Here is a 26659-nt window from a genome sequence, read left to right as displayed (position 1 = left end):
AAATTTGCCCTGCACGAGATTTCACTCTCACAGGTATTTAAATACATTCAGTTCTGTTTCCATGAAATCAGAGTGCACTAGCAGCATTGTCTTCGCCGCAGTTCCATCAGCACAACAATGCATGACTTTATTGTCGCAGGTGTCTAAATACATTAATTTTTGGTTCTATGAAATGAGAGTAAAATGTGGTATAAGTCTGAATGGCATCTAAGTGACGCGTATTTTCGCCCTGGCTTCTGAAAAATTACACTTACATGGCTAGTATATACACAAAACAGCAGCTAGCCTCATGTTGAATGGAAAATGACCCAACTTATACATTAGGGACAAGTATAAACTGTCATCACAGCAATTTCATGCCCTCAAATAGTAATTAAATAATTTTATTTCTGACATAATTTTCATATTTCATGGAAATTATTTTTATTTTTATCAGAGAGAAATTTTGGAATTAGATAATAAATCGGGCAAAACAAGGTAACATTATGCAAAATAAAAATATATATGCATTTAAAAGGGAAAATAGTGGAAATATGCTTTTATACAAAATAAAGTTGGCTTCATTTGAATGTAAAAATAATGATCGGAAAAGATCCACTTTTACTTTTATGCTCGACCATGCCGAAATGTAGTAATTATACACCTGGTAGCAGCCCTTTAATGGACCTCATTAAAGTACACCTGTTCATTGAAGTTCAGGTGTTCCACCAATCAGAAACCACGATTGTAGCAATATGAAAGTGCAAGTATCGATTATTCTCGGATATGCAATCGAAAGACAACTAGCGAAATGTCACGGAGGCTGGAAATCCAATACTGTCGCAGAAGGTTATGTTCTGTTACTATAATAATTAGCGTTAATTGTAAATAATATTCAAATAAATTCAATTTGTCATCTCGTTTTTCAATGTCTAAATCAATTTCAAGGTTATATCAAGATTAATGTTTATTTTACTCTCTAGATTATATCAAGGTCAATGACATTTGTTTCTAGGAAAAAATCAATACTTTCGCGTCTGCGCACATCTCACAATTTACGAGATATTGCACAAGGTCAGTTCTGCTCCCCAGTCAGATAAGAATAACATGAATACTTATGAATAATTTCAAGTTAGAAATATGGTCGAGCATAAAAAGTCGTATGAAACTTGCCTCACTTGCGCTCGTTTCATAAACATACTCGCGTCTTAATTACTACCATTATAGGCTCGTTGCATAATGTACTATTTCAATATACCAAATCAATAAAAACGTGCAACTGTATGAAGTTCTGCGGTCTGACCATCAACAACAACAATCTTCTATCTCTTAGCCACACGTGCTATAATTCTCCTTCATCTGGGCAGGTACTACAGAATTTCCTTCGTGATTCCTTTCCCATCACACTATGGGCACGGTGAAGGATATCAATAGCCCTTTGTATGCTTTTCACTAATTCCAGTTACTGTGTAATCTTCGTTTTTGTCATTTAAAAGTCACTTCTCCAAAGATATAAGAAGTATAAGTTACGCGATATTTAGGTATTGTAATGCTACAGTTCTCTGATTTAAGGACAATGGCATTTTTGCTGTAAACTCTTCTGAACACTATATTCTAAAACAATGTGAAACACTAAACTGCGCACTGCACAAAACACATGTTTGACGAATAGAGACCAGCTCGAATTACTAAAATAATGGATGTGTAAGATGCAATTAAACCCACGTGCACATTAGTATAGGCTGTTTCTAAACTATGTAGCCTATCACAATTACGAAAATTGAGCAAAGCAGCTTGCCCTGTTTTTTTTTTTTTAATAGGAGAATCAATCAAATAGAATGGAAATCATGTTCGATGCTTAATAACTAAAATTAATAAGAAGTAACTAATTTAAACTTAATTACATTTTGGCTGTTGACCAGTGAAACAAAGCACATTTCTTGCTCTTATCTTTTTTCTCTTAATTCAATTTTTTACACAACAATGTCTGGAAACAGAGCCCATAATTCTAATTGTTTTTATTATTCAACTGTTTGTATCATAGGTAGGAAGTTCGTACCAAAACAGTAGATTTCAGTTGAGTACATTGAGGAATATAGATGTCACCTGCGCCTCTCCCAGCTCCCGCTCACTACAGACGATAAGCAGTTCACATAAACAACGCATAGTATCATTCTGTGTAGCTATGTACAGTCGTGAATAGTGTGAAGAATATTGTTAATTTATATCAATAGTTTAGGTTTTGAATAAAGTGAAGTATTCTTTATTAATGTATTATTTACGTAATGTTAATATTATGCATGATTCCAAAGAGGTAAACTCATCTGTTATTAAATAATTATGCAAACAGGAGTGTGTAACACGTTTATTTTTCCCCGTATTATTCTTAGTTAAATGTTGGTTGAAAGACAAGTTTATTTACCGCCATCAATACTTGCTTGTTTTGCTGGTCTGTTGACATCTCGTGCTGCTGTGCTACTATGCATTCGGTTGTGTTACAGTGCAAGTTCATTCAACATCAGAATTACGATACGAATTTCCTAGCTGTCATTACAATAACAAATTGAAAGATTTTCCTGAAAATTTGGATTTAATATTATGTGCCACATATGAGATACACCAATAGATTCACAAATTTGTTGTTCATCTGATGATAGTAAGTATACTGTATCATATTTCATATTTGCTCCAATAACGTCTTGTCACATAGAACGAATATTTTTAGAGTAATTTTTTTTTTTCCTAAACATAAAAGGAGTACAGTAGAACTTGGTTATAGCGAGCTCGTTTTGTGCGATACCTCGCCTATAACGCAAAATATTCTGTGGTCCCAACTAATTCCCCATAAGACATATGCTTTCCTACCTTGCTTAATACGACAAACGCATATGCGTTTACCTCGCATATAACGTCATTTTCAACCTCAGTTTGGAATAAGATTTTCTAAGAACCAAAGTATTTTAAGAAATATTTTGTTGAAATCTGGCCCTGACAAATTCTTTACAGTCTCCTTCTGTCATATACCTCTGGAATGCAGGCGGATTCCCCACCCCATTGTAACCTGCCCGAATTCATGCGGTATTAGATCAGTTTCGACAGGAAGTTTTCACTAAGTGCACGCATTTTAATGCATTATGGCCACTAAAAGAAGTGAGTGATGCTTTAGAAGCCATTAGAATTATGAACGTGTTCTATGAATCTAGGGAAGGGAGCAGTGAAATTGCAACTGAAATTATGAACATAGAACGTAATTTAGCCCTAGAAAGTGTGTATTGGGGAAGTAGAAGACAACAGAGTAAAATGACTGATTACTTCACTTCTAAGTAAAGTAGTTTGGTGAGTACTGAACAAACTGTTTTAATACAGGATACTGTATTTATAATTGTAGGCCTACGTGTATTTTATTATGTTCATTGTAGGCTTAAAAGTCAATACATAAATCTAAAATAAGTCTAATTAAGTTTGTTATTTTTCATTTTCCACCTCACTAGACTGATAATGTGAATCTCGGTTACTACGACACTCGTTTATAACAACATAATTTTTAAGGTCCTTTGAACGTCGTTATAACCAAGTTCTACTGTATTTCTTTTGGTAAAATGGAAATGTTCATTGTTATTTGTTATAATGAGGCTAGGATCATAACTGTATACTTTGTATGTTATTTTTATATGTATGGGTAAATTATTTTTAGATTAGGAGTTATGAAGTTTACAATTACACATTACTGTTTTTTTAATATTATTCGTTTATTGTTTACTTGTTCTAAGGCCGTGGATGATTGGAGCACAAATTTAGTTATCTTGCTGTACATGTTTGTCGTTCTGGTTCATTGACATTGAGAGTTGTGCTACTACTTTTCATTCGGTAGAGATATAGTCCAAGGTTTCGGTACCAACTTCCTACCTCTGGTTTGTATACATCTGAAATCTGATTAGTGTAATATGTAACTAGTCAGTGATGTATGCAATGGAGGGGGCAAGGAACTGGTCACCCTACCCGTTATTTCCTGGCTTAGTTTCCTCATGAGTGATGCCTTATTGGTGTCACTTATAAGGTTCAGATCCTGTCTTCGGACAGTTGACTAAACAACAACTTTAACAATACATGCTATGCGGAATGTTACTTTTTACCCATAAAGTAGCAACATATGAGCCGTTCAGAGCAAAAGTGGTGTAAGTCAAAAATTGGTAATGAGGGTTAAAGTAAACATTCTGTAAAATGCAGCGCAAAGTAGCAATTAATATTCAATTTATTTAAGCTATTAGTAGCCAGTGGATAGCAAGAAGGATATATTAATTGCTACTTTGCGCTGTATTTTACAGAATTTTTACTTCAAACCTCATTACTCAATTTTGACTTACACCACTTTTGCTCTGAACAGCTCATGATTATTGTAATGTGCAGTGATGAGAGTTACAGAATGAATGAACTGAGGAAATGACGTGAGATATTGTACAATTAGGTGACTGGTACATAAAATAGATACTGTTTTCAAAATCTGCATTTATTCCCAGAGATATACATATATAATATATTCATATATGTACAGACAAGATTATTTATATTTACATAATTACATCCAACACTGATTTTATGAGTATAGAGCCTTCACGATAGAAATATATTGAAAGATATATTTATGTAAAGTAATTAAATTTTATTACATTTATATTTTAGTATTAACCCCGTGTAAATGGTACTCATTTAAACTGCAAGATAAAAGTATACTATCCATATTCACTTAAGGTACTGCTATACAAGACAAGTATTAAATCACAGAAGTCATTAATAATATATTTCACACTAATTATTCTGTAAATTAATTAAATGTATTCAGTATCGACTTTTAACACGAAATACTGAAAAGTCTGGTTGATCTACGTGTTACATGAATGTTATTAAAACTGTTTATTATATATAAATAAACAGTATAATGTAAATTTTACATTGTTTCCAGTATTCGTGCAGAAACTTTTATACGGAAATGTATGCCAAAGGAATAGTGTGTAAAACATAAAGACAAATTCTATCTCAAACTGTAATTAAATATTACAGCAACATTCTTAAAGTGAAAAACTGCTACACACAGGAATTTGATCTTCTGCATATAACATTTTCAACTGCAGTGCATGTGTAGATATACTTGTGCACATTACTTCTTAGTTAATTACAGCCGAAAAGTTCAGACGCTCATTGTATTAAGACAGGATACTAAATTCGAGCAGACGCACGATTCTTAAAATGGAGGAAAGCAGTGAAATATCAGCTAATATAGGAAGCATTACGATACTTTATAAAATGCCAAAGGATTTAGGTGGCTATAGTGATTTTTCGAAGGTTATGAAAAGCAAGCTTGGAATATGAACCATTAAGAGGAGAGGACGATATTTTTTGGTGAAAAATGAGTAAATTTAAAAAAAAAAAAAAAAATGTTTTCTTTAGAATACTCTGTAATATGTGTGGAATTCATTGCATAACATTTTGTGGGTATTTGTGCCCTTAGCGGATGTTGAGACGCCATGTTTAAACTTCCTGCGCTATGGAATTTTAAATCACACGTCCCCTTTCATTGTTGTTTCCGGTAAATTAAATTTAAAATAAAAAATTCTTTACAATATTGTTTGATATGTGTGGAATGCATTGCATAACATTTTATGAGTATTTGTGCCGTTACATTTTTAAACTTCCTGCACTATGTATTTGTAAATCACATGACCACTTTATCGTTGAATCCGGTAACTTCATTTTTTTGCTACATTGCCAGATAAAAATGGATATAATTTCTGAACTATTACAGATACATGCATGAAATTTAGAACGCACATTCTTTAGACTATTAGGAAACTTTTCTCCATAACAGAATTTTGTTAATAGATTTCATTTTTAAAATATGTCCGTTTGTTTGCGAAAAATGAAATCAAAAAAGTGTTATTAAATTTTAATTGTTTATTTTACAAACATAGGGAATAATATCAAAATTCTGTTACAGACAGATTGTAGAGCATTCTTTTGCAAGTACATTGCAAAATTTCTTTGAATCTATCTTTAAAAATGGTTTAGATATATCGGTTTTAGTATAATCCTGCATTGGGTATATTTTTTTCAAATCTGGGCCCCCAAATAATTTTTTTCAAAATATTTATATTTGGTTGAGTTGCTACAGCTATGAGCTCTCTACATACAAAAAATTAATATTTTACACCAAACAGGAAAAAAAGTTTTAAAAAATACCATTCTCTCCCCTTAACAGGGCAATCTGTAATTTACAGTGCCAATGGAAATCATCATGAAATTTTCGAAATTATAAGGAAAATCATCGAATAATCCTTCTAAGAATCAGTGAAAGCTTAGGGTAATTCTGAATTTCTCATGATCTTTGAGTTCTGCTATTTTGAGACATAAAAAACAATATAACAGCTCAAATTAGGTTATTCACCATGACCCATGACAATGTAACAATCAATTGTTTGCAAATTACTTAAGCTGTGATTGAAGAAATTAACATATCGTAAGCTACATATTACACTGTTTCACAGAATTAAAAAAAAAAAGAAACTTTGACAGCATTCATATTTAGATTCAGCTTTAAATAATCAAATTATGAGCATAATCAGGACTATGCCAAACTAAATCTTCAAATCCATGTTCCAAAAATGGATAGAGCACCAAGACTAATGTAGGCCTATATCATCTGAGAAAGAGTATTTTGAGAGTCAGGAACTATCACAACAAGTCAATCTCAATACTTCGGAAGAAAATCTTCACTACTCATTTAAAATACATAGCTATTTTTATATATTTTTTCTTTAAAAATAACAGTAATTGAGATAAATTCCTTAAGTAAAAATTCTTAAAAATAGTACCAGGATCTCGAATCATGATAGATAAATCGTAAATAACAAGTTGTATCATTATCCATCCAAGAAGAAACTTTTTTTTTACGAAAGACTTGAGTTATTTTAAAATGCCCTCTGATTTTATAGTATTTACCTCATTTGCTCAAAATTGCAAAAATATTTCCCATATATATACAGATTATTAAGGAAGACTCAAAAGCATTACATGTAAATGTTAAGTTTCCACATTATACTAAATGTTTTACTTTCTGTAATGGTACTAAAGTTTAATCGAAAATTATTCCTCTTCCAAGATAAAACTTATTTGATGTGCTACCTTGTAATGTCAAAGTAAAGAATAGATATTCTTGTAAGAAAACTTTAAGGCAAGTATGTAGACAATGGCACATATCTCAGGATGTACTGCTGATTAAAATTAACTCTTAAACACTTACTAACAATTTCAGTATAATTGTGTTAAAACTAGTCTCATTGTTGTTATTAGAGGAGAAAAATTCGCTCCAGTGCTGGGGATCGAACTCGGGTCCTTGGTTCTACATACCAAGCACTCTAATCACTGAGCTATGCCGCAGTTCAATCCACAGCACCAGATCGAATCCCCCTCCTCTAGTGTTTTTCCCTGTAGAAAAATTCTGTAGGACCAAAATTTAATCTTTATGTAGTCTCATTGTGTTGCAGAGCACAGAGTTAACGCTCATCCTGGACATGATTATTTTGGGTTTATTTTCATAGATTGGAGTCTGCTTTGTACTGCCACTCTGTTCCGACTTGAAGTACCTTATTTTCTTTCAGCAATTTATTAAGGTGATGATTTACGTTCACAGTCGCTGCAGCATAAAGATTTCTTGGAGTATCCTGAAACAACAATTTATGTTTGAACCAGTGTCGGTGCGTCAATAAGAGCACAAGAGCACGTGAACACTTCGTTTCCATTAATGCACGACTAGTTTTATTATTTAATACCGTATTGACGTAGTGGGGATGTATAATATCAGAATCGAGTAATTTAAACTTCCCGCATCTTTCATAAACTTATGTAAACTTGGCAACATGCGTTCACGTACAAGCCGTGCTCTTTTCAAGGATGTTATAGGAATTACATGCATGCATGGGAGAAAATTGTCTTTCGCTGGATGCTTATGACTCGTCAAGAGCACAAAGTGTTAAGTGAACAATGAATCTATTCTACAGATGCCGGGTGCAATGCCTATCGTTCACGTGCTATATCTCGAGGAGGAAATTTAATAGTCTGTATTTTAGCCTGTAGATGTGAGCATTTCTCCGTCTTGGAGCATTTACTTTGTGTGGGTGTGTGTACAGTGTGCTATGAGAGTGTACTTTGTGAATTACTATACTTTAGTATTAGCATAATAACATAGTTTGGTAAATATTTATCCTCTTGATATTTATCCATGGTTTGCCTTTCAAACACGTGGTGGCTGAATGTGATAGTGGTATGAATTTAAGTATCCATATAGTGGTGTGTAATATTTAAGAATAATGATTAAATACTTAGAAGGTCAAAATACAACAGTGTTCATAAGTAAAGATTAAAAATAATGGAGATAATTATTTTTAATATTTAAGAATAATACTTACTGGTATATATTTATAGTAATCAATCTTTGCGAATGGGATTACAGTACTGGTATAGGCTATAGTATATCAGTGTGTTGTGAATCAAAATATATTACTGAACACACGCTTTTGTAAATAACGGCACTGTGGTATGTATTAATTTTTAACAAATGTAAACAATGAATTCTGTTCAAGCAATTTTGAACAGTAAAGAACTGGGTAAACTGACTAACCAGGAAAAATTGGAAATAAAAAGACTAGGTTTAATTATTATTATTATTATTATTATTATTATTATTATTATGTTTTGAATTAATATACATTTCTTTCGATAGTGAAACATTGAAATCATGACATTTCATATTAGGCTAAATGTACGATTTCAAATCTTTGAAAAATATTGGAGTGCAAGAGGTCAAATGACTTTATTGTCAAATGCCTGGCATTAGAAAACAACAAATTCTTTTCGGTTTTGGAACACAAAATTGTGAACACACGTAATATTTTATCACGGTTTAAACTAACACAGTGCAAGTACAGTAGAACCCTGCTTTAACATTCCCGTTTTTAAGGAATAATCTATAAAGCCCCAGCCAAATTACCATAAAAATAATGTAATTAATTCCTGCTTTTAAGGAATGCTTTTCAAGTGAATTTTGTGATAATGAAGCCCGAAATATCGAAACAACTTTCAATAATTAATGGTATTGGCATATTCGATAGTGCATCTCAATCGATGGTAATATGTCAGCATTATTCTTTATCATTCTTTATGGTCTTGCTTTGCGTTGCTTTCATAGAGTGGTTGCTTTGCTTGCTTTGTTTTTGCGAGTTGTGTGGATCCTGTTTCCAAGTTTTCTTGTTAGTTTATGCTGTTTAAGCAACATTATAATGGCGATTAAATGGAAAAAATTAACTACAGTAAAACCCCGATAAGACGCTGTTCAAGGGACCGGATGTAAACTGCGTATTAACCAGGACCGCGTATTAGGCGGGTATACTTATATACAGTATCTATTAGCATTTTTCTTTATTGAAATACATGATTCATGAAAGGTAACATAGTACAGGGTTGGGCAGATAAAACCGGCCCGTGTTATGACATTGATAGGTACTAATGATTTGAAACAAACTTCAAATGGAATGAAAATAAAATGCATTTACCTTCATAATAAATGTTGCAAGTGCCCTCCATCTGCATCTAGACACTTCTGTGCACATTTTAACAGGTTCATGAAAACACGTGTCAATTCCTCATGGGTGATACTGCGGATGCAATTCCTGAATGCTGCTTTTCGCTGGTACTGAGCGAAGCGGATATTTGTCTCTGAATAATTGTTGTGTTTCCTTAATAGAGCTGGTCTGTACGTACGCCTCCACAATGAATATTCGCTCTGGTATTGAATAAGTCATGCTTATTTAAAGAACAACTCTTTACATGTGTTTAGAACGTCTGACTTTTAAACAGCAACCAGAAGAGGCTATAAGCAACAATGGCGCAACAACAATGACACAAAACACGCGGAAGATACAGTATAGCCAACATAATTATATTTTCAAGAAAAAAGAAAGAAAAGAAAACAATACCCTACATAATTTATTTTCCAAATCATATGACATGAGATGGGGCCGGTTTTATCTGCCCAACCCTGTATTACTCCATTATGTAATTACTATACTGTACATCAAAGACATTTACAATATGTACTGTCCTTAATTCTTTCGGGAAAAAAAAAAAAAAATTATAGTTGTTTGCTGTGTGCATGTTCTCCAAGTCCTCATGTTTACCACACTTCAGTTTCCTGCAATTATATCCTCCCGATGACGTCGCAACTGTAGTGATTGAGTCGCGATTTTTTATTATCGTTCTTAATATCGATGATGGGATTCCTAATGAATCAGAGAGTTGTTTCTGAGTAAGAGTACTGTTCTCATCGTACTTTCGTAAGATTTCCGATTTTGCCGACACAGAAAGCGCTTTTTGTTTAACACTCACTGTAATCACATTAACAGACACTTCAATACACTAAAGGACAACAAACTGCCCAGCAAAAATTTCCAGAATTTTATTACGGCCGAGTGAGGAATGCTATTTGAGAGAGAGGGTTAGCAAGAGGGTGGGTTATTGTAACTGTATGTAGGCTTTAAGCATGCAGGTAAAGAGTTGAATAAGAGAGCGTAACAAGAGGTTGGGGTATACTAAGGTATGAAGTATGAAGGTTTAAATGTACTTTTCAGGTTAATGGCACCAGTGAGTTCAATGACCAAGATGTTTCATTGCTGTTACAGTACATTGCTGGAAATTACATCGAAAATATTTCACAAAAATAGCGTATTATGCGGGACAACAAAATGGGGTATTTTATAAAGGTGTTATATATGAAATGTGCAGGGACCAGACAAATAAAAGCGTATTACATGGGATAGCGTAATAAGCGGGCACTTCTTATCGAGGTTTTACTGTATCGGATGGAAAGTGAAAATAATAAGGGATGTTGAGGCTAATCCTCAAGTAACACTATCGCATATGGCAAAAAAGCCATTTGAAGAGTTGGAAAATATTATAATGAAATGTATTGTAAATAATAATTGTAGGGCTAATTAAATAATCATAATTTTGGTATATAACACACGTTAGTACCAATTATTGTAGCCTTTTCTTTCCATTTTATGTAAACCCCCTTTTAAAGAAAACTCCCCCACCCCTTTAAGGTAAAAAAAAAAAGTAAGGCCTCAGAGATTCGTTAAAAAGGGGTTCTACTGTATCTGTTACTGGTTTATTATTAGCTGTTAATGTATTATTTGTTATTGAAGTACAATTATTAAATCATATTTCTGTGATATTGACAGCTATGTTTATTGGTGTGAATGATAAATGTCTGTCTTACAAGCAAACATTCTCATGGGGGGCAGATAAAAAAGTTAATATTTTTTCTTCCATCATGTTAATAATGTCAAAAACAAGTGCTTGTACAGATTTTGGCCATTCGAGCGCAATTACAAGGGCATGAAAAAATAAGTTTTCCTGGGGTCTTTTACAGAGAGAAAACACAATTTCATTGGAAAAATTTATTGGAACAGATACAACTACTATTGAGCTATTTTTCAACATATTCTCCACTGGAATTGAGACATTCGTCATACCATGGGATCGACAGAGAGGTGTAGATGGCTGTCACACACTGGTTCTGATCCCAGGCAGCAGACTTCTACGTCACAGAGATACAGAAGTTGATCCCGCAGTATGACAGATGTCTCCGGTGTAGAATATGTTGAAAAATAGGTCAACAATTGCTGTATCTCGTCCAATAAATCTTTCCATGAAATTGTGTTTTTTATTCTGTAAACTGCCCCAGGGACACTTTTTTTTTACGATCCTTGTAATTGCACTCTAGTGGCCAAAATTGGTACAAGCACATGTTTTGACATTATTAACATGGTGAAAGAAAAAATTACTTTATCTGTAGTGGACACGTGATTCTTAATGTTAAATTCTAGAAATAGAGTTCTTCTTAAGCTCACTTAAATAATGCAGGGAAAATTCTACAATGTCACATTCTTACAGACTTATTAGCTCTGTTCAAATCATAATAAATTACAACAGTACACAGATGTTATTAGAAATTTCTAATTTACGGCTCTATTTTACTGTTACTGTTACAAATGAAACTCACAGTATAGATGATCTTCACTAAGTCCAGTTCTGTCATCTTTCTGGCTTCTTTCTTGAGGACTTCAAGGATCTGTTTTTCTCTTTGATTTCTGTGGTTAATATAATATTCTATCTTTGGTAAAGGATCCTGCAAACAGCATATTCATAGATGTATTAATTTTTAACATTCAGTTAATTTACAATTAATATATCATAATGTAAAGAAAAATAAATTGCATAGCAAGTTGTTTACATAAGAATTAAATATTTACCACAATTCATAGAGTTCTACTTGTTAAACAGTATTTTGTACGGAATTTGTGTTTTATAGATCTTACATCAACATTGTGGCTTTGAGTTGTGGAACAAGTTGAGTAGAAAGTATGAGTATGCAGGAATTCTATTAATTATATTTTGAGTTGTGGAACAGATGAGTATGCAGGAATTTTATTAATTCTATTTTGAGTTGTGGAACAGTTGAGTATGCAGTAATTTTGTTAATTCTATTTTGAGTTGTAGAACAGTTGAGTATGCAGAAATTTTGTTATTTCTATTTTGAGTTGTGGAACAGTTGAGTATGCAGAAATTTTATTTCTATTTTGAGTTGTAGAACAGTTGAGTATGCTGAAATTTTGTTAATTCTATTTTGAGTTGTGGAACAGTTGAGTATGCAGAAATTTTGTTATTTCTATTTTGAGTTGTAGAACAGTTGAGCATGCAGAAATTTTGTTATTTCTATTTTTAGTTGTAGAACAGTTGAGTATGCAGAAATTTTGTTATTTCTATTTTGAGTTGTGGAACAGTTGAGTATGCAGAAATTTTGTTAATTCTATTTTGAGTTGTAGAACAGTTGAGTATGCAGAAATTTTGTTAATTCTATTTTGAGTTGTGGAACAGTTGAGTATGCAGAAATTTTGTTAATTCTGTTTTGAGTTGTAGAACAGTTGAGTATGCAGAAATTTTGTTAATTCTATTCTGAACCTTTTCTCTTGGTCCCCCATTTTTAGTAACATTTGAGACTAATAGAGGGTAGATGAAGATCTGATTTATGTCTTGTATTAAAATTATGAATATTTTGATTAGTACTAAATATATCGTGGTTATGATCCAGACGTTGGCGGCAGACTCCTATGACACAGACATACAAACGTTGGTGCACCGGTACGATAAATGCCTCAATAACGGTGGTGACTATAGTGAGAAGTAGCCAGTGAATCATCTGTAAATAGTGCAATAAATATTTCTTTCTTATTGATGATTTTGTTTTCTTCATCGGCCATTGGAACTTACTTCCTGGAAGAACCTCGTACATGACTCGCAATAACATGAGAAACAGATATAACGAAAATTAACGGATATACTATTTGACAACTTTATGTTTTGATGGCAACCACTCTCTTCACATGGGGAACTATCATAACTTTGTTTTCAAAATAATAAACCTCAGTTTCATTTTTAATTTAGAAGCAAAGAGAATTATCTACGTAAAGAAAACTTAAAAAAAAAAGTTTGACTATTACTGTATAAATAGTGCAAACATTTACTTCTATTCTATTTTTCTATCTGTTGATTCTTTTAGTAAATGTTTTGTTCCCAATCTTAATTTTTTATATACATCACCAGTATAATATTTTTGAATTTCTGATGTTTTATCTAATTTAATACCGTACTTAATATAATAGAGTATAACCTCGTTAATATGCTTGCCAAGGGACTGTGTCCTTAAAGCATTATAAGCGGGACAGCACTATAGATGGGATATGATTTATGAAAAGAGGAAAACAATTTAGACACCACTTCATAGGAAACATGCACAATCAAACTTACTCCACACTCTACAGAATTCAAAGGATGGCTAAATTTTACACAAAGGACAGAAATATATTGACGTTTAAGTGTTAAAATCCTTTCTATAAAGGAAACCACCTGTAAATACATCTTTGGATAGTGCTGATGGAGGGTTTTTTGAGGTATAGAGTGAAATTTCTTCCTTGCACTTGTGGTACAATGACCTTCAGTACAGCTACAGCAACGTATTTATGTGAAATGTTTTACTCATTTCTGATCCGAAAAAAGCATTACAAGGAGGATTTGGTAGTGTTACAAGAGGGTAAAATTATGCAGGATTATTTATTAAATGTCCAGGGACCGTATAAAAAGAGCATAATGAACAGGATAGCGTTATAAGCTGAGTGTATTAAAGAGATTTTACTGTAATATAATATTCTTTAAAATGTATGAGGGTGATTTGGAAAGTAACTTTAATTTATTTTTAGCAGTAATACAAGAAGGGGAAGGGAACTTGCACCGGTACAGTAGTGTAAAATAACACAGCGGATATATGTCTATTGCACTATTAACTGTCGAATGCTGATTCGCACCTTGTGATCAATATTTCAACATGAGGGCTACTATCAAGGACCTATCAGCTGTGAAGTGTGTGTGTGTTTTTTTTTTTTTTTTTTTTTTTCATGCAAAATATACAAGTACTGCCAGAGATTCGTCAAATAAAAGGAGATGTAAGAAAGTAATGTGAGGTATTTGAAAGTGATCAAATGAATGTTCACGACACTCACCAGCCTTTTGTGTGTGAAATGTATGTAAAGATCAATGAAAATTTTCACTTTATCAACCCGGATTTTCAATTAATTTTCTTCACATACTCTTTTGTACAAATTAAAGTACCACAAGTTTTGTGCTCGATGAGTCGGTAAGACATTTACAGATGATTACAAGACAAAGAGAATGTACTTGGCACTCAACTTCCAGCAGTGATACAAGGGACAAAAATTTTTGGATCACATTGTAACTGATAATGAAACTATGTTAGTGATAAATTAGAGAGACAGTCTATGCAGTGAGGGCACATTTATTCACAAAAAAAAGGGGGGGGCTGGCAGAAAGCTTACGGCTGTGCTGTATTCAGAATGAATTTAGAGTTGTATTAATATAATAAATATTTATTTAACAATTTTTCAGTATAAAGACTTATCTTTATAATGATGGATTAGAAAACCATTTTCAAACATGGACAAATGTTTTCGACTAAGAACTGGTCATCTTCAGATCTACATAAATGACATGGGTATACAATGAACACAACTACATCATCAAAATGCCAAAGATGTACTGTTACTTGTTTAAGCATAACCATTCATCATAAGATTTAATGTTAAACCCACTTATGTCATACTATGATGTTTTGGCTACTTATTAATTTTAACTTTACATAAAATTATATGCTTCTTTATCATGACTTTGTATGTACAGGGTGAACTTTAAGTAATGTCATTAATCTCAGGGAGTTATTCTTTGAGATATTTCAAACAAAAAAGTTTAATACAATTTTGCTCGTTTTTTTTGGGGGGGGGGGATATAAATTGTTTTATATGAAACATATGTGTTTTGGGAAAGCCATTTAATTCCCAATATGTTCATTCAGTTTAAGAAAGCAGTGTATTATGATATTGAATGATTGAAATATTTTAGTTTTGACTGTTAAATGTGCAGAAATTTGATCCGAAGAAATAGTTATTTATAATACAGGTTGTTCGTAAAGATCCTCTTTTTGGTACAAGTGTAATGTTTGTGAAACGAGGCGAAGCCAAGTGTATCATGTATATCATACAATGTTTTTTCTATGATAGCACAAATTTACATTAAATAAATATTTTAGGTTGGAGAGGTTATAAGATCACAATGTCATGGCTGTCTAAACTCAGAACCACTAAGAAATAAGTACCCATGAATGACAGTCTGCTTTATTCATGATCATGATTTCATGGCCGTCTAAACTGGCCATAATCAACAAGTGGTTAGGAAAAGTTGAATGCTACATTTTTCTGCAATGAGTATTACATATGTAACTTCAGAATAAGGGCTAAAATGTAAATATAAATGTTAAATTCGTTACTTATTTGTGTTACATGTAATATTTGTCATGAAAGATCCAGGTAATGCATTAATGTCTTGCTGAATGAAGTTTGTACATTGAATATTGCATTTTCTTTGACAGTATGTAAAATGATTTCTTATTTTTTTTACAGACTAGTGTTTTAAAGGCACATTTTAAGCACTGATAACAATGGGTAAAATTCAGCTTTATTACACTATAGTAGAGAAATAGTAACTTATAATACAAGTTAGTGAAGTGGGTAGGCTATATTTTGACAGGAGTGTAGAATTCAGAAACGAGGCTTGCTGAGTTTCTCAAATACACGATTGTCAAAATACAACTTCACGAATGTGTACCATACAATGTATTTTTTTTTTTTTTTTTTTTTTTTTAGATAGCCTCAAATTATTACTTCACGCACACTTTGCTTACTCCATGCACTGGTGTTCAAAAAATAATTTATGCTCGACCAAGCCGAAATGTAGTAATTATACACCTGGTAGCGGCCCTTTAATGGCCCTCATTAAAGTACACCTATTCATTAAAGTTAAGGTGTTCCACCAATCAGAAAACACCATTGTAGCAATATGAAAGCGCAAGTATCGATTATTCTCGGATATGCAATTGAAAGACAACTAGCGAAACGTCACGGAGGCTGGAAATCCAATACTGTTGCAGAAGGTTATGTTCTGTTACTATAATAATTAGCGTTAATTGTAAATAATATTCAAATAAATTCAATTTGTCATCTCGGTTTTCAGTGTCTAAATCAATTTCAAGGTTATATCAAGATTAATGTTTATTTTACTCTCTTGATTATATCAAGGTCAATGACATCTGTTTCTCGGAAAAAATCAATACTTTCGCGTCTGTGCACATCTCACATTTTACGAGATATTGCACAAGGTCAGTTCCACTCCCCAGTCAGATAAGAATAACATGAATACTTATGAATAATTTCAAGTTAGAAATATGGTCGAGCATAAAAAGTCGTATGAAACTTGGCTATAATGGTAATTAAGATGCTCATATGAAAATTATGAAACTCACTTGCGCTCGTTTCATAAACATACTCACGTCTTAATTACTACAATTATAGGCTCTGCAAATCTAGTCTTTCAGGTATGGCTCCCTGTAAAGCAGATTTGAATAATTTCAAGAGAAAAATTGTTCCGGGGCCGGGTATCGATCCCGGGACCTCTGGTTGAACGTACCAGCGCTCTACCAACTGAGCTACCCGGGAACTCCACCCGACACCATCTCAACTTTTCCCCTTATATCCACACAACTTGCGTGAGCTGACGAAACGCCAGAGACCCACATCGAGTGCACACAATCTCTGTGTGACTTGGAATTGTGGTTTTCTGTTAACGTACACAGTGATGTATATATTATGCAAATCTAGTCTTTCAGGTATGGCTCCCTGTAAAGCAGATTTGAATAATTTCAAGGGAAAAATTGTTCCGGGGCCGGGTATCAATCCCGGGACCTCTGGTTGAATGTACCAGCGCTCTGCCAACTGAGCTACCCGGGAACTCCACCCGACACCATCTCAACTTTTCCCCTTATATCCACACAACTCGCGTGGGCTGACGAAATGCCAAAGACCCATATCGAGTGCATACCGGAACAATTTTTCCCTTGAAATTATTCAAATCTGCTTTACAGGGAGCCATACCTGAAAGACTAGATTTGCATAATATAATACGTCACTGTGTACGTTAACAAAAAACCACAATTCCAAGTCACACAGAGATTGTGTGCACTCGATGTGGGTCTCTGGCATTTCGTCAGCCCACGCGAGTTGTGTGGATATAAGGGGAAAAGTTGAGACAGTGTCGGGTGGAGTTCCCGGGTAGCTCAGTTGGCAGAGCGTTGGTACGTTCACCCAGAGGTCCCGGGACCGATACCCGGCCCCGGAACAATTTTTCCCTTGAAATTGTTCAAATTATTCAATTATAGGCTCGTTGCATAATGTACTATTATGTATGTCGGTATTTTTGTACCGATACATAATAAAATTTATTTGCCATGTTTCTTGTATTTTATGTAAGCCACTGGAAGTTACTTTCCAAAGTGCCCATGTAATTTAAAAATATAAATATTGACCAACCTCCACTACTGGTCCGTGTCCAGGATATATACACACAGGCTTGAGGTCTAGTATTTGATGCAAGGAATTCATATAGTCATAAAGATCTTCAAACACTGCAGTGCCTTCACCAAGTATGCAGTCCCCACTGAATAATGCATTTTCTTCCAATAGTGTTAATACAATATGATCTGTAGTGTGGCCAGGTGTATGTACAACTCTGTATGAAACAGAATTTGCATAACATGTTCAAGCTGGGTGGCATTTCTACTTAAAATTAACAGTGAAATAGGAAGACAAATACAGCAACATCACCAAGGAAAAAAGTTGTTAAAATGAAGATTAAATATTATAAAACCTAAATAAAGCAAAAATGATCATGCTTGCAGATAATACTGTCTGATCTGTTGTATTTACTTGAAAGGAAACACTCATTTTCAATAAAAATCAGTATAATTAAAATTTATAGTTCTTACCAGCATAAATAAAAGGACTGCTTACTGATTCAGTATTTGTTATTGTATCCATTAACTTAATGACAAATGGGTTGTAGATCGCGTGTGTTTGTTCCTGTACCTCACAAGGCTGTGTTGCCAAGTCTTGCTTATTTTTATTTAAGGCCATGGATCAGTGAAAATAATGAAAAAAAAAAAATTTTAAAAATGGAAATTTTGATTTTAATTCTAAAAAATAAAATAATGTTTCAGTTTTATAAATCTGTGCTTATTTTGGCCATAAGACAATTTAAAGGGACCAGCGTGTGTACGGTGGATTGATTTGTATCTTGAAAAGCTTCTCTCAACGTCACAAGACGTTACTAAGCCATACTTAAATACTGCTAACTGTTCCACAGTAAAAGATATTCACTGTGATTAATAGAGGATTTTCCATTTAAATATCTCTAATTTTGGACATTTGTTTATACCCAGGATTTTTTTGATACCGATCAGGGGCGTATTTTGCGGGCTACCGGGGCTACCGGCCCAACTGTAATTTCAATGACGAAGTCATCAAAGTATTTTCGTCCCAATCAAGACGTCTGGAATTCGCATATAAATAGGTAAGGAATTTTATTATAGGGATTTTTAAATATATTTTGCGTAATAATAGGGTCAGCGGTAGCCCAGACCCTTAAACCAGTATACGCCACTGATACCGATACCATGTAACTTATTTTATCCTTAAGCTTTTCCCCTACATTACCATGGACGAAATTTAGGCTGGATATTGTTTCTTCAAACACTTGCAACGCCACATTTAAAGATATGCCTACCCTTTTCAAGGACGTTATTGCTTTAAGCACACTACTGTGCTCTGAGATTCGCTAGGTGTGCCGCAAAACTTTCAATACTTTTCTGGTAAAAATAATTATAATAATTTCACTCAATACCAGTTTTCAAAAATAGAATATGATACTTTTATTTTTAAAATCCAAACTATGCATTTTTATGCAACATAAAATCAGCTCTGATGAGCGTAATCGCGAAAATATGCTACAATAATATAAATGTCATGAAATATGCATTTATGTAAAAAAAAAAAAAAAAACAAAATATGCGAATATATGCAACATAAAATTTGGTTTGATAAGCTTAAATGTTAATAAGTAATAAAAATGCAATTAGACCGTCTCTGCTTATCTATATTACAATTATAATTTATTGATGTCTTACATTAACATTTTCGGTACCTCAGTGTACCATCTTCAGATGTATTTATGATACTAAATTTAAATTTAAACCTGGGTGATAGGTACATATGTTGTGGTCTTGGATATTTTTTTTTTGTGCGTGCGTGCGTGCGTGCGCGCGCGCGCGTGTGCGCGCGCGTGTGCGCGTGTGTGTGTGTGAATATACATACTATACCCATACATGTTTACAGTGGTTACATGGACCATAAAACACTTATATATTATCGATTGTTAAAACAATCAATTAAGATCAATTAACAAACTTGTGGTCATTGTTCTATGACGTTATCTAAATATTTAACACTGTGAATTTTATGAATGTTTATCGTGAATGTTCGTTGGGGCAACTAGTGCAATTAATCCACATCAAATAGGTAACGACTAGTTGCCCCAACAAACATTCACGATAAACATTCATAAAATTCACAGTGTTAAGTATTTAGATAACGTCATAGAACAATGACCACAAGTTTGTTAATTGATCTTAATTGATTGTTTTAACAATCGATAATATATAAGTGTTTTATGGTCCATGTAACCACTGTAAACATGTATGGGTATAGTATGTATATTCACACACACACACTATCCAAGACCACAACATATGTACCTATCGGCCAGGTTTAAATTTAAATTAAGTATCATAAATACATCTGAAGATGGTACACTGAGGTACCGAAAATGTTAATGTAAGACATCAATAAATTATAATTGTAATACAGATAAGCAGAGACGGTCTAATTGAATTTTCATTACTTATTAGTCAGCTTATCGGAACAATCAATACAAGATGAAACTATTAAATGTTAATGATTCGTGAAGATAATTAATCAGCAATTAATTACAGCCAATGGAAAAATATATGAAAATACATGAACTTCCTGGCCCTACATATTACTAAACAATGAATAATTTTTGTCTTGCCTCAGAGTAGCTCCTTCTGTTTCAAATTCTTGTCCATGTTTAAGGTAATTTAGAGGAATTTTATTTGGTAATGGATCATCTGGGGGAAATGTGCTCTCGAATTTCCAAACCGTGCAATCTGTAAAAAAAATTACAGCAAATATTTCATTTAATATGGTGTACCACATGAAAAGTCCATATACAATATACCAAGAAATCATTGTTTATTTGACTTAACTTCCTCTTTATGAAGATACGTCATATCTTTAGTGTGAAAATAATTTTCTGCTGTTCGTTTTACCTTGTTGTGATTATGATAGAAACTCTCTAGGACCGCATTTTTATCACAATAAGTATCAGAGAAACATAAACCTATTTGTATATGAACTACATATTTAATCTAAATTTATAAAACAGTTATATTACCGGTTGTTCTTTATGGTTGTGAAACTTGGACTCTCACTTTGAGAGAGGAACATAGGTTAAGGGTGTTTGAGAATAAGGTGCTTAGGAAAATATTTGGGGCTAAAAAGGATGAAGTTACAGGAGAATGGAGAAAGTTACACAACACAGAACTGCACACATTGTATTCTTCACCTAACATAATTAGGAACATTAAATCCAGACGTATGAGATGGGCAGGGCATGTAGCACGTATGGGCGAATCCAGAAATGCATATAGAGTGTTAGTTGGGAGGCCGGAGGGAAAAAGGCCTTTAGGGAGACCGAGACGTAGATGGGAAGGTAATATTAAAATGGATTTGAGGGAGGTGGGATATGATGATAGAGAATGGATTAATCTTGCTCAGGATAGGGACCAATGGCGGGCTTATGTGAGGGCGGCAATGAACCTCCGGGTTCCTTAAAAGCCAGTAAGTAAGTAAGTACTACATATTTAATCTAGAAACGTTAAATTTGGTATGTGAATACATTTTGATTTATTATATGTACAACAAAAGCATTTTAAAGGATAATAAAAAAAAAATGGATCAAATCAAGTAGTGTGCACATATGAGTAGAACAACTTTTGAATAGAAATCCAGGTTTGCTGGATTCCACCTGCAATGCTAGGAGCTCGTAGGCACTGTTACACCTAAACCACTTTGTAGATGTGCTAACAATAATTGCACAGCAATTAAATAATTATGAATTACTTCTCTATCTTATTTTTATTTAAACATACGCACCTTGTTTACGTCTTATTGTATAAAATGTGATTATTATCAGTGGATAACCTAATGTACAGTTTCGGGAATTGCAGTACCAAATGAAAGGTCCATGTCTTTGTTGTTGTTGTTTTCTAATGCCAGGCGTTTGACAATAAAATCATTTGACCTCTTGCACTCCAATATTTTTCAAAGATATTATCATACTCAGCCACTGAAGCACAGATTCTGAGGTGTTCCGAATCCATTTCTTGGTTTGAGTTGCACAATGAGCAGTTAGGGGACTGATATATATCTTTATACAAGTGTGGGTAAATATGAAAAAGTCAATTTGAGGGGGGGGGGGTTGGCGGGCTTCAAAGACTTTCTGTCCCCAAAAGATCATTTTATTTTTTTCATATTGGTAGGTACTGATTTGCAAAGGACACATAGCTGTACTGGGTTTTCTTTGATATGATACTAGACAGATGCATGGTGTAATTATCTGACACCGAGTCACTATAATGCCATGTCTCCACCTAAGATCACATATTGGTACGTATATATTTTAAATATGAAAGAAAGAGCAGTTTCATGTAGAATAACTCTTCTGGGTTCTCAGCCAGGTGAGTTGGATATTTGCTTCCAAGCTTTCTATGGCTAGCTCTGCCATCTTCTTCAGGGAATGAAGTGTCGTGGGACCATGTCTAGCCGGTATATACGTCAGAAGGGCTTCCTGCTGCGGGCCAATCAGGAGCTAATGCCGAGCGCCTACTGCATTCTGGTTGGTCAAAGTGGTGGCCAATCAAAAGCTAGTTCCTGGTCCCAACTGCCTGCCATATGCTGGTGGTCTAAGCGTATTGCTGGCAGTTTCCCATGCTGTACTCAGCTGTAGGCCCCTGTCTCTGTTGAAATTATTGCCATCTAGCTGGATTTCGATGGCTTCCTTGATGACCAGGTCCCAATAACCTGATGTCTTGTCCAAGATGGTGATGGCCTGCTGTATGCTGGTGGTCGAAGTGTGTTGCTGGCAGTTTTCCATGCTGTACTCAGCTGTAGGCCCCCGTTTCTGTTGAAATTATTGCCATCTAGCTGGATTTCGATGGCTTCCTTGATGACCAGGTCCCAATAACCTGATGTCTTGTCCAAGATGGTGGTGGCGTCAAAATCTATCTTGTGGCCTGTTTCTAGGCTGTGTTGCACTACTGCAGACTTATTGGGGTAATATAGTCTTATGCTGCGTTGATGTTCTCTGCAGCATTCCATAATGGTGTGTCCCATCGACTGCTTTCACAGGAAAAATATTTAAATACATTCATGCAGTAGGATAGTTGTTCACTTACGAATTATCAAACCGAATTTCACATGTGCAAAATAGTTTTTACTGATAATTTAATTTCTCTTTAAAGTCATGTTTCTTGTCATGACAAGATAGATCCATTAAGTTCAATTACTGGAATACTATCAGCTCTTGTGATATTACTGTTGAGAATCTTTTAAAACTATCGATTTGCAAATTAACTGCTGGTCAGCATATCTCTACATTCCCGTCCATAAAGTTGTGGTGTAGTTGCGAACTGTGGGCAGATCAGTCGTGTGTTTAGTGTGGAGACATGAGTTCACGGAAGGAGATGCCAGCAGTTGCAAGGTATTGCGCTGGTAAGTGGCTGATTTGCGAACCAATAGTTTTAAAAGATTCTCACTGTAATTATAAAAGTGTTGTTAGGCATTTATTAGGGGGTTGCCTTGATCTTTTCCTAATGTTGCATTATGTATGTGATGAAATCTTTCTTATACTAAATCCTGCCCTAAACTATTAATAGAGAACTCACTATTACTAATTTTATTCACAATATTGTGAACTCCTCCAATGTGATCGTGATGCCAATGTGTGACAATAATATGCTCTAAATCTATATTTTCCTTTTTCAGAACTTCTTCTAAATTCTTCGTGTATTGTGGAACATCACTGTCACCAGTATCCAGTAAAATTCTCCTAAAAATAAAAGGATAAATTCTTTTAGTAACCATATTCAAATAGAGAATGATGCTGCAAATTTGAGATTCTAGGATTTCTATGTCATTAGGCAGCAAATAATCAACAAACACATTGATTAGTATAACACATGTTTCAGCAGAAGTACATCCTATTCTGGTGAAGTTAGTGGTATGGTACTTCAACTGTTACTTGATTTGATAAGGAAACATTGTGCCATAACGAAAACAAATATTTCTTAATGTCTGTAACACCTGAATGAACATCATCCTGATTACTGGATAGGTAGAGGTGAACCAATTGCTTGGCCTCCACGCTCACCTGATCTAAACCAGTTGGATTTTTTTGTGTGAGGATATAATGTCGTTGGTATACTCAACTGTTCAATACTTCATGCAAGAATTGTGCGGGGTTGTTATACAATACATACAACAGCAGACATTTTTGTGCGTGTTCATACCTCAGTGAGACGAGCAGAAGCCTGGAGTATGACAGAAGGTGGACATTTCGAACACCTGTTATAAGGTACTTAACATGGTGCATAATTTTAAAACTAAACTGGAGCTAGTAATGTACTAACATAAAATACTTGAATGTCTGATATCTCAATAATTATCAATTTCCGGTTCCATGTTTATATAACATTTTTAATCCTCTACATGTGTGGAATCCAATCCTGAAATTTTGCCGTGTATTTTTTAAACACCCTGTATAACACGAGCAAGCAATGCTAGCCTTTATGTTAAATAATACCATATGTAACTTATTGATCTTGATAATGCTATGAGAAAGGTGACAACACTACTAGCACATGGATAAGTAGACTTGAATTTTTATTTGCCATTCCACAAATGTTTTCAGATTTTTTTATACATATATTCTGGTCACAACTATTCTTGTATTTCTTCCTGTTTTACACGTATTTGTTTTCATAAACATAGAATTATATTCTGGCCTGGTAATGTTACACTTTATCATCTCACTCCATTTTGTAATAATAAATCTCGTAGTTTTCTACACGGTCTGTCTTGCTCCATTCTTTAGCTAATTATATATTGGATAGGCTCCGATGAGGTCTTACTTCTTCGGGCATTAGCATTGCCATCTTACTTCTATTGTCTATCTTGTTGTCTGCTGAGTGACTAACCTTCTCCAGGCTCTTGCAGTTGCTCACAATATGAATATATAAATTATATTTAAAATTATAAAAAATATAGAAATTCCCTTATTAATTACAGTAACTGTTTTACACATTGCAGTTTTCAATTCAAGCCATATCTAAATTGTAAAAGTCTTTTTGGTTATATCAAACGTCAATTAAAGTACAGGGGACTAATTAAACTAGATTATTGTATTATTGTGATGTACTGAAGTACATATGATATTTCCGTGCAAGAATTCTGCATTATCATTATGATGAAGGATGAGAGAATTTTTCTTCGCTCCACCCATCCTTCACCAATTAAACTAGAGTTAATCAGGGCTAATCGCTTCGAAGTTAGGTACTGGTACTCGACAAAATCAGAAATCATATTTGGGAACATTTTTGACGTAAATACAGCAATATAAATGGTCACCAGAAATTCTTCACTGGATTCCAAGAGATATCAAGAGACCAAGAAAACGACCAGACATTTAATGGACAGATGAAATCAAAGCTGTTGCCGGATTCCAATGAAAAAATAAGGATTTAGATATGAATTGGAAGAGATTTGGAGAGAGCTTCATAAGTTAGCAATAATTGCGAAGATACGTAGCATTTCAATAAAAATATTCTATTCTACTTCAATTTTAATAACACGTTATTCAACGTTAACTTGGGAATCATGGTTACTCTGTTATTTATTTTTTTTTCGGTGATGTGTGAACTCTATGTTAAATGTTGAATGAATGGAAACTTGTGAAATACTTAGGACTTATGCAGAATTTGTAGTTTTAAAACTATCAACAACATACCCAAACAGTAAGCCTATTTTTTCTCTCCTTTTTTCAAAATTGAAAGTAAAAGTTTTTTATCTTTTTTTTTTTTTTTTAGTAGGCTAATCATTCCTAGCATTTCTAAATAGTTACGTCAAATGCTTCCTCTTCTACCCAATTACCTACTATAAAATATTAATAATGGTTGTGAATTTGATACATTCTTCGTTTAATATTACTGTACTACAATTTTTATGATTATATTGTGATAAAAGGCGTTATTAATTAGCCATATTTTCGTATTTAATTTAGATCGCATAGTCTTGGAATTATTTCCACACTTAATAGAGCCAAACATTTAGTAAACGTCGGACGAAGAGATAATTGTAACACTATTAGATTTTACTCGTATAGTTAAATGTAATTATGAAAGACTTTCAGTGATTAATTATACATTATTTATTTAATTTTAATTTAATCGTAACAACGCAAAATTGACAACGATATATAAGAAAATGGGCACCTACATAGAAGACTGTCCAACAGTAATTGAAGTTTTCTTGAAATTTTAAATAATTAAGAATCAATTAGAAAAATTAAAAAACAATTATAATTTTGAAATGATTACTTTAACAAATATACGTTGGTACCGTTATACTTATTTATAGATATATGCATTAAAATTGTAATAATATATTCCGTCGCAATTAAAATATATGTTGGCAACAGTGCCACATGAGCCTTACGTAACTATACAAATAAATACCAAGGTGTGATCATAACCTTTTCCCAGTTCCAATGATATATGTATTAGTTCCTTGCAATGTCATAGGGCTAGGATTGCACCCTAACACTCGAATTATTCGCGATGAGAGTTTTGACACTGATGGAATAATAGCTGCCATTTTTTTTAGCAAAATACTTTTAACATGTTATGTCACAATAACTGGAG

General features: G+C 33.6%; 1 protein-coding gene across 1 annotated transcript; it reads right to left on the bottom strand.

Moving 5' to 3' along the window:
• Window positions 1–4465: 4465 nt before the first annotated feature.
• Window positions 4466–26625, bottom strand: LOC138710913 (beta-lactamase-like protein 2 homolog). Its single transcript, XM_069842107.1, has 6 exons — window positions 26491–26625; window positions 23627–23790; window positions 20671–20788; window positions 18078–18276; window positions 12092–12217; window positions 4466–7694 (listed from the first exon to the last, which is right to left on the bottom strand). The coding sequence occupies exons 1-6, from the start codon at window positions 26610–26612 to the stop codon at window positions 7566–7568; spliced, it is 858 nt and encodes a 285-aa protein (XP_069698208.1). The 5' UTR covers window positions 26613–26625; the 3' UTR covers window positions 4466–7565.
• Window positions 26626–26659: the final 34 nt, after the last annotated feature.

This window comes from Periplaneta americana, chromosome 12, assembly GCF_040183065.1.
Source record: "Periplaneta americana isolate PAMFEO1 chromosome 12, P.americana_PAMFEO1_priV1, whole genome shotgun sequence".
In the NCBI taxonomy this organism is placed as follows: Eukaryota; Metazoa; Arthropoda; class Insecta; order Blattodea; family Blattidae; genus Periplaneta; species Periplaneta americana.
The sequence above is the reverse complement of the archived record's forward strand: the minus strand, read 5'-3'. Positions and strand labels throughout refer to the sequence as shown.

What these genes read in the sequence shown, in the direction of transcription:
- LOC138710913 (XM_069842107.1), bottom strand. Translation starts at nt 26,612, where the DNA reads ATGGCAGCTATTATTCCATCAGTGTCAAAACTCTCATCGCGAATAATT. An exon ending in ATCATTGGAACTGGGAAAAG is followed by an intron (nt 23,791 to 26,490) that starts GTTATGATCACA and finishes TTTTATTTTTAG; the next exon opens with GAGAATTTTACTGGATACTG. An exon ending in ACAGAAGGAGCTACTCTGAG is followed by an intron (nt 18,277 to 20,670) that starts GCAAGACAAAAA and finishes TGTTTCATACAG; the next exon opens with AGTTGTACATACACCTGGCC.